Source organism: Eumetopias jubatus, unplaced genomic scaffold, assembly GCF_037043125.1.
Source record: "Eumetopias jubatus isolate StellerSeaLion01/CBP00866 unplaced genomic scaffold, mEumJub1_p1.0 scaffold_6, whole genome shotgun sequence".
In the NCBI taxonomy this organism is placed as follows: domain Eukaryota; kingdom Metazoa; phylum Chordata; class Mammalia; order Carnivora; family Otariidae; genus Eumetopias; species Eumetopias jubatus.
Window position 1 is genome coordinate 17,157,923 of NW_028274812.1, and position 9,234 is coordinate 17,167,156.

General features: G+C 36.9%; 1 protein-coding gene and 1 pseudogene across 2 annotated transcripts in view; one reads left to right on the forward strand and one right to left on the reverse strand.

Moving 5' to 3' along the window:
- PPIL4 (peptidylprolyl isomerase like 4) overlaps positions 1 to 4,436 on the forward strand; it is a 42,184-nt gene extending 37,748 nt beyond the window's left edge. The window contains exon 14 of one of the 2 annotated variants that reach the window (XM_088023843.1): positions 562 to 4,436. In XM_088023843.1, the coding sequence (XP_087879969.1) occupies positions 562 to 813 (252 nt within the window). In that variant the 3' untranslated portion in view covers positions 814 to 4,436. The remainder of the gene's footprint in view (positions 1 to 561) is intronic. The other variant, XM_028103389.2, reaches the window with a different exon arrangement.
- Positions 4,437 to 5,518: 1,082 nt separating this feature from the next.
- Positions 5,519 to 5,616, reverse strand: LOC148164044 (U6 spliceosomal RNA; annotated as a pseudogene).
- Between the last annotated feature and the right edge of the window lie 3,618 nt (positions 5,617 to 9,234).

A 9,234-nucleotide genomic window follows, 5' to 3' on the forward strand; every position in this document is an offset into this window, starting at 1 on the left:
GATTTTAATAAAAAACATATATCAGCTTAATATAAACAAGGAAAATATATTTGAAGATTTGAAGAGGAGTTGTTATAAAATAAACACTTTAAAAATAAGCACTCAGACTAAAGTATGCAGTATCTGTTTTATCGACTTGTCTAAAACCTCTTCTGGCTATGTTATTTAAATGTCTTTCTTTATAGGGTTTTTATGGGAATTTTAGTAATTCCATTGCAGATCAATTGGGGAGCAGAGAAGGGAGGGGTAGAAAGGTGACCAGCCACAGCCAGAATTCTTGGTATTGTGATTTTCTCTAAACAGTTGTTCTAATTTCAGTTGTGTGGATTTCAGTTCTTTATTTTTGGTTCTGATCCTTCAGTTCAGCTGAAGTAGTAGTTACAAAGCAATGAGATTGATAAGAAAAATGATTAAGTCTTTTTCTGAATTATTTTTGCTTTCTAATTTATGAGATTCTTGGGATTAGTGGTGGTGGACTTTCTGAGTTTTATTAATTGACAGTACCTATAAAATGATTATTTTATGGATTCACTTGTAGCTGTCTCTCCATGCCTTTGACAGGATATCTACAGGGAGATGGGATTTGGTCACTATGAAGAAGAAGAAAGCTGTTGGGAGAAACAGAAGAGTGACAAGAGAGACCGACCTCAGAACCGAAGTCGTAGCCGATCTCGAGAAAGGGACGGCCACTACAGTAATAGTCACAAATCCAAGTATCAGACCGACCCCTACGAAAGAGAACGGAATAAAAAGAGAGACCGAAGCAGGAGTCCCAAGAAATCCAAAGATAAAGAAAAATCTAAGTACAGATGAACAATGAAGAACCAGACATGAGTGGCTAATGTATTTACTGTTGTCTAACTTAGAGCATCAGCTGTTCAGATTTTGTGTCAAAGCCGTTAAAGACTCTGCTTATTTTTTTTTCACACTAGGGTTATGGCCCTTTTCAGTTGATACTGATTGTATAGGGCACAGAAAGACAATAAAAAACTGAACATTTTCTTTGTATACTTTTTTACACTAATTTTATTGTTACACATAAACAGTAGTCTTCATTTTTAAAGTCTTTCACATTTTCCACTCTTCTTTTTTTTAAATGAAGTATTTCATACTTACAAAAATTCACAAACATGTATATATAAGGTATAAAGAATAGTAAATATTTGTGTGCCCATGAGCCAGCTTAGGAAATAGAATATCTCCTACATTTTAGAAACTCTCTTTATGCTCTCTCCTCAAGTGATGATGATTCTGAATTTTGTATTTGTCATTCTCTTGCTTGTTATAATTTTACACCAATGTATGTATTCTGAAATGAAATGTTAAATTTTGTATGTTTTTGAATTTTATATAAATGGCATAATGTATGTTTACATCTGTGACTTGCTTTTTTCAACTTAGTATTTTTAGAGAATCATTCATTTTTATTGCTTTGTAGTATTGTATGAATAGACTGCAATTTACCCATTCTTCTGTTAATGGCCATTTGGAGTTGTTGGTTTGTTTTTGTTTTTGCTATTGCAAACAGTGCTGCTATGAACATTCTGTATCTAGGAGTGATATTACTTGCTCACATGGTATGAATATTTTCATCTTTACAAGATAATGCCAAATTATATTCTGCAGTGGCTGAACCAGTTTATACCCCGACCAGCTCTATGTGAGTTACCTTTGTATTACATCATCTCAAACACTTCTTAGTTTCATACTTTTAAATTTTGCCAATGTAGTGGATGCTTAGTGGTACCTTCTTGTGGTTTCCAGCAAGAAGACTACTATTATTCTTATATTTGTTCTTCTATATGTAACTTGTTCTTTTTCTCTGGCTGCTTTTCCTGTTTTCTCTTTATCACTGCTGTTGTGCAATTTGATTATGATGTGCTTGGTGGAGTTTTTTTTCACGTTTCTTTTGCTGGGGCTGTTTACCTACAGGTTTATGGTTTTCACCAAATTTGGAAAAGCTATGGGTATTATTTATTAGGTTTTTTTCTGTCCCTCCCCTCCTCTCACTGTCCTAGGACTCCAATGACTTGTTTGTTAGGCCGTCTGATGTTGTCATACATTATACTGACGCTCCATTTGGGTGAAGTCTTTTTCTCCTGCTCCATATTGAGTAGTTTCCATGGCTGTGTCCTCAAGTTCATTAATCTTTTCTCCTGAAGTATCTAATCTGTTAATCCCATCCAGTGTATTTTTCACCTCAGACGTAATTTTTTAATTTTAGAAGTTCCATTTGGGTCTTTTTTTTATCCCCCGTGCTTTTCCTTAACAGGCTCATGCTTTCCTCCATTTTTTTTTTTTTAAACACCTGGAGTACATTAATAATAGCTGTGCTAATGTACTTGATCATTCTGTCATCTGTATCATTTCTGGTCTATTTCTATTGATTGATTTTTTTCCCCACCCATTATTGAGTTGTAATTTACTTTCCACTGGTAATTTTTGGATTGTACATTGCTGTGTACTAGAGTTCTTGTGAGCTTTGTCTGGAACATAATTAAGTTACTTGGAAACAGTCTGATCCTTTTATAGCTTGCCTTTTAAGTATAATGAGGTAGGACCAGAACAGCTTTTAGGGCTAATTTGGCCCACTACTGAGGTAATACCCTCTGAATAATCTCCCCTTTGCTTAGTCTCTTAGGAGATCTCTCCTCTCTGGCTATTGGGAACAAGAACAATTTTGAGCCCTATATGAACTCCCAGGTTCTGCTGCCTGCTCTTTTCTGGTGGTTCTTTCCCACCTTCGGGTAGTTTCCTCCTGCGCATACACCGATTAGTATTCAGCTGAAGACTCAGGCAAACCCTCTGTAGGTCTGGAACTCTCCCGCTGTAGTTCCCTCCTCTTTTCAGTACTCTGCCCTACAAACTGCATCTTGGCTCTGCCAACTGTCTACCCCCAGAGAATCCCAGGCTTTTCAGAATCACACCCCTGTCATAGTGCTACAGTGCAGAAGTCGCACAGTTAGCTCAGGCAATTTGTCGCTTTCTTGTTGGTTTTCCTTCTCAAGAATCACTGGCCTGCGCTGGCTCCTGTCCAGCGTCTGAAAAACTTGGCAGCAGATCTTCTGTGCAGGTCTTTAGTTGTTCAAAACGGGGAGGGAAAGTCCTGGTCCTGTCATCTCATTTTGGCCTGAGTGGAAATCTCGCTATTTAAATTTGCATTTCCTAAATGCTAACAAGGTTGAGCATTTCTTGGTATGTATTTTTTTTGGTAAAGATTGTATTTATTAATTTGACAGAGAGAGACACAGCGAGAGCGGGAACACAAGCAGGGGGAGCGGGAGAGGGAGAAGCAGGCTTCCCGCGGAGCAGGGAGCCCGATGCGGGGCTCGATCCCAGGACCCTGGGACCATGACCTGAGCCCAAGGCAGACGCTTAACGACTGAGCCACCCGGGCGCCCCTTTTTGTATGTATTATATTTGTTCCCACTTGCTCTCTGTGAAGTTTTACATGTCTTTTGCCCATTTTATGTGAAGTTACTGTCTTTTTCTTACAGAATTCTTTAAGGAGTTTTTCTTATGGACTGTGGATACTAATCCATTATTACGATTAGATGTAAACATTTTCTCTCAGTTTGTGGCTTATTTTTTCACCTTTTTATTGATGCCCTTGGAAGAGCACAAGTTATGAATGTCTCCTCAACTTTGTAATATGAAAAGTTTCATAATACATAAAAACACAAAAATAACATCCGTATAACTTCCATCCAGATTTAACAGTCAATAACACTTCGTTGTTGAACAGTTTGTAAGTAAATTGAAAACATCATGACCTTTCACTTTTCAGTATTTCACCATGCATTTCTTAAAAAGCAAGTGTCCTGTATAACCACAATATTATTATCACACTTGAGAAAATTAACAGTAAGGGTGCGTGGCTGGCTCAGTCGATAGAGCATGCGACTCGATCTCAGGGTCATGGGTTGCAGCCCCACATTGGGTGTAGAGATTACTTAAAAAAAAAGTAACAATAGTCCCATAATATATAACACATAGTCTATATTTGAATTTCCCTGATTGTCTCAAGAATACCATTTTTAGCTGTTGATTTGTTTTTAAACCCAAACTCAAGGTTCATGCATTGCATGTTCTTGTCATTTTTATTTTCTTAATCTAGAAGAGTTTCTTACCCATCCATCCCACCTCTTTTTTTTTAATGACATTGACTTTTTGAAGAGTTCAGGCCAGAATATTTCATAGAATGTTTCAGATTCTGGGAGTTATTTGATGGTATCTTCATGATGTCTTCTAGCTCTTCTGTTTCCTATAAACTGGAAGTTAGGTCTAAATGTTTGATTAGAATTAGGTTATATATTTTAGGCAGAAATTTTTAAGTTGAATGTCAAATTTATTAGCCTTTCTCTGTGTGTTTTGTGCTTTTTGTATTTTGTTTAAGAAATCCTTAATAAAGACATTCTCCTATATTCTAAAAGTTGTAAGTAAAGCTTTGGGTTTTTTTTTTTTTAATTAAAAAAATTATTTGGAAGTGGAAGAATGGTTTGGCACGAGTCAATCTATCATTGTAATTAAATGCATTAACAGAATAAAGGGAAAATAACACATTTAGAAAAGATATTTGATAAAATTCAATACTCATGATTTTTAAGAAACAGTAGTAAAGTTTTGTTTTTTACATTTAAATCTTTAATCTACATTGTCTGTGTGTATGTATATGGTGTGATACAATGAAAAAAAATGCTTTTTTTAAAAAACGTGGATACAACCAGTTGTCCAAAGCCCCTTAGTAAATGGTTCATCTATTCCCTGTTGATCTACCCTCCCACTTCTGTCATACACATTTCCATATATAAGTGGATTTTGTTTCATGGGCTCTCTATTCCATCGGTTTAGTGTTTATCCCACTACCAGTACCAAACATATACATTTCTGTGACTATAGAAAGTCTCTAAGCAAGTCCCCTCACCTGTTTTATTAGTAATGCCTATGCCCTTTGTTTTGTGCAATTTTGGAATCAACTTACCTGGTTTCCCAAAGAATTCTGTTGGGATTTTAATTGCATTTGCATTCAAACAATAGGAATTTTCGTGGAAAAAACATCATAATATTGGATCTTCCTATTCATAAAAATAGCATAGCCCTCCAGTTCTTGAACCTTTTAGAATTTTCCTTATGAAATTTTTGTTAGATTTACTCCTAGCTTCCGTAACTTTTATGAATAAGATTCTATTCTATTGTTCTATTATAAATTATATAGTATTTTTTTTTGAAGATTTTATTTATTTATTTATTTGACAGAGAGAGCACAAGCAAGGGAGCGGCAGGCAGAGGGCGAGGGAGAAGCACGCTCCCGCGGAGCAGGAAGCTGGATACTGGGCTCCATCCCAGGACCCTGGGATTCATGACCTGAGCCAAAGGCAGACACCCGCCTGAGCCACCCAGGCGCCCCTAAATAGTATCTTTTAAACATACGATTTTGTTTCCTGACCTATGAGGTCACACATTTCTTTCAACTTTTGATTTTGAGATAATTTGAGGTTTACAGAAACATTGCAAAAATGAAAATACGGAACGCTTTGCTAATTTTCATGTCATCTTGTGCAGGGTTCGTGCCAATCTCTGTTCCAGTTCCAGTGTATGTGCTACTGAAGTGAGTACACAAGTTGTTTCTGATCACTGCCCTATTAATATCCAGCCATTTTACAAAAGTCTTTTATTTAGAATTGGTCTCTAGGGTTTTTTTGGGGTCTTTTATGTGGACGATAATGTTATTTGCAAATACATTTTTTTTTCTTTCCTCTTTCCCATTTTTATTTTATTTTTTTAAGATTTTATTTATTTATTTGAGAAAGAGAGAATGAGAGATAGAGAGCACGAGAGGGAAGAGGGTCAGAGGGAGAAGCAGACTCCCCGCTGAGCAGGGAGCCCGATGTGGGACTTGATCCCAGGACTCCAGGATCATGACCTGAGCCGAAAGCAGTCGCTTAACCAACTGAGCCACCCAGGCGCCCCCTCTTTCCCATTTTTAAAGTTATTTTTAAAAATATGTATAGACTGGGGTGCCTGGGTGGCTCAGTCGTTAAGCGTCTGCCTTTGGCTCAGGTCATGATCCCAGGGTCCCGGAATCCAGCCCCACATCAGGCTCCCTGCTCGGCGGGAAGCCTGCTTCTCCCTCTCCCACTCCCCCTGCTTGTGTTCCCTCTCTCGCTGTGTCTCTCTCTGTCAAATGAATAAATAAAATCTTTAAAAAATATATATACTTATTTATAGTGGTGGTGTTCTTTTAGTGCTTGCTGGCTACGATTTCTAGTACAGTGATGAAGTTGGCCTATAATTTTCCTTTTTTTGTGTTACTCTTTTTTGGTTTTGATGTCCAGGTTATAGAATCAGTTAGTGTTTTCTCTCTTTTTGTCTATTCTCTTCAAAGAGAAGAAAAAGATGTAAATTATCCATTCCTTGAAAATTGGGTAGAGCTTGCCTATGACATTGTCTGAACTTTGTATTTCCCTTGTGAGAAAAATTCTTAACTACTAGATTTCAATGATTATAGAATTAGTAGCCTTTCTGTTTCTTTCAAGTGTTTAGTTATTTTTGTTATTACATTTTTCTGGGAATTTGTTATTTTCATTGAAGTTTTCAATTTATTGATATGAAGTTTTTCTAATATATCTGGTAGATTTTTTACTATCCTTTTTTTACTTTTATTTTACACCTTATATTTTAGTGTGCCTCTGAAACAATATATAGCCAGATTATTTTTTAACATAATTTTAACTTTAGTTGATGCGTTTAATCTTAATTGTTTACTGATATATTTGGATTTATTCCTACCGCCTTATTTTGTGCCTTTTCAGTTCTGTTCCCCCCCATTTTCCTTTTTTTTTTTTTAGATTTTATTTATTTGTTTATTTAGAGCATGTGGGTGGGGGGAGGGGCAGGAGGAGAGGGAGAGAGAATCTCAAGCAGACTCCCACCTGAGCATGGAGCCCAACTCGAGGCTGGACCTCATCACGACCTGAGCCAAAATCAAGTTGGATGCTCAACTGTCTGAGCCACCTAGGCACCCCGCCCCCCCTAAGTTTTCTAATTTAAAACAGTAAAAGAAAATTCTACACACCTCTCCCCCCGCATATTTTTTGATTAGGGGAATTGCCTTTGAATTTTACCATCTGCATTTCAAGTGTAATGTAGGTGTCTTCACCTTTCTCTCTAATTGAAGATCTTGGGAATCCTTTTTTTTTTTTGTATGATCTTGAGAATCTTAAAGTTTAAATTGTCCATCTTCCAACTTTTGCACTACAATCCCTCCAGTATTTTATTCTTAGCTTGTGATTTTTAACCTTGCAGATTAGACCCTATGGTTATTATTGTTCTTATACCGGTAATTGTTTAGATTTGCCCATGTGTTAAATCAGTTTCTTTACTCACTTGTCTTCTTGCATCTCGGACCTCCCACCTAGCATAATTTTCCTGCTTTCTGAAGCATATCTTTGATGTCCCTTTAGCCAAGTCTGTTGGTGGCTAAGCCCTTTGTTTTTGTTTAAAGTGTTTTTAATTCTCCCATGTTCTTTAAAATTGATTTTTTTATATACCCAGTTCTAAGGTGACTAATTTTTTTCTCAGTGCTCTAAGATACTGATTTTTGACTTACTATTGCTGTGGAGAAATCTATTGCCATTCCAAATGTCATTCTTTTGGAGGTTACTGAATCTTTTCTTTCTGGCTACTTTATTGTCATTAATTAAACTTCTAATTTTGAACAATTTTTTAAAGATTTTATTTATTTGGGAGCGAAAGAATGAGAGAGAGAGAGAGCACAAGAGTGGGGAGGGTCAGAGGGAGAAGCAGACTCCCCGCTGAGCAGGGAGCCTGATGCGGGACTTGATCCTGGGACTCCAGGATCATGACCTGAGCCGAAGGGAGTCGCTTAACCAACTGAGCCACCCAGGCGCCCCTAAACTTCTAATTTTCAAGATCATTATAGATTCACATGAAGTTGTAAGAAATAAGCAGAGAGATCTTATGGTACCCTTTATCCAGTTTCTCTGAATGGTAACATTTTGTAAGGTAATAGTACAATGTCACAACCAGAATATTGACACTAATACAGTAAAGATACAGAACATGCCCAACACAAGGAACCCAACCCTCATGTTGCCCTTTTATAGGCATACCCACTTCCTTACCTCCTATTCCGTCCTTTACCTCTAACAACCACTATCCTGTTCTCCATTCCTATAACTTGGTCATTTCAAATATTTTATATAAATGAAATTATGTAGCCTTTTGGGGTTGGCTTTTTTCCACCACTCAGTGTAATTCTTTGAGGATTCTTCCAGGTTGTTGAATATATCGGTATTTCATCCATTTCTATGGTTGACTAGTATTCCACAGTATGGATGTACCACAGTTTAGCCATTCACCCATTGAAGGACATCTAGGTTGTTCATGGTTTTGGACTACGATAAATAAAGCTGCTGTTGATTTTTGTTTAAACATAAGTCTTTATTTCTCTTGGGTGAAAGCCTAAGAGTGCAGTTGCTGGGTCATATGATAATTGCATGTTTAGATTTTTAAGAAACCACTAAACTGTTTTCCAGAGTGGTCATAAATTTTACATTCCCACCAGCAACACATGAGTGATCCAGGTTCTCACATCCTTGTCAGTATTCGGCATTTTTCTTATGTTTATTTTAGCTATTCTTAGATATAACTATAGTACAGTTATATCTAATTGTGGTTTTAATTCTGTTACCCTGATTGCTAATGATGTTGGATATCTTTTCATGTACTCATTTTTCCATCTTTGTCTCCTGGTGAAATGTCTCTTCACGTCCTTTGCCTTTTTCTAATTGTTTTTTTTTTCTTTTTTACTTTTCAGTTTTGAGATTTTTTTTTTAAGATTTTTAAATTTATTTGAGAGAGAGTGAGCACAAGCAGGCAGAGGGACAGAGGGAGAGGGAGAAATGGACTCACTGCTGAGCAGGGAGCCCGACGCGGGTCTTGATCCCAGGACTCTGGATCATGAACTGAGCTAAAGGCAGAGGATTAACTGACAGAGCCCCCCAGGTGCCCTTGAGAGTTCTTTACATGTTCTAGATATTATTTCTTTGTTGGCTATGTTTGCAAATATTTTCATCCAGTGTGCAGCTTGTCTTTTCATCCTCCTACAGGGTCTTTGCAGGGCAAAAGATTTGAATTTTATTTAAGTTTAGTGTATCAGTTTTTCCTTTTATGCACTGTGCTTTTTGGTGTCAAGAGTAAGAACTCTTTGTC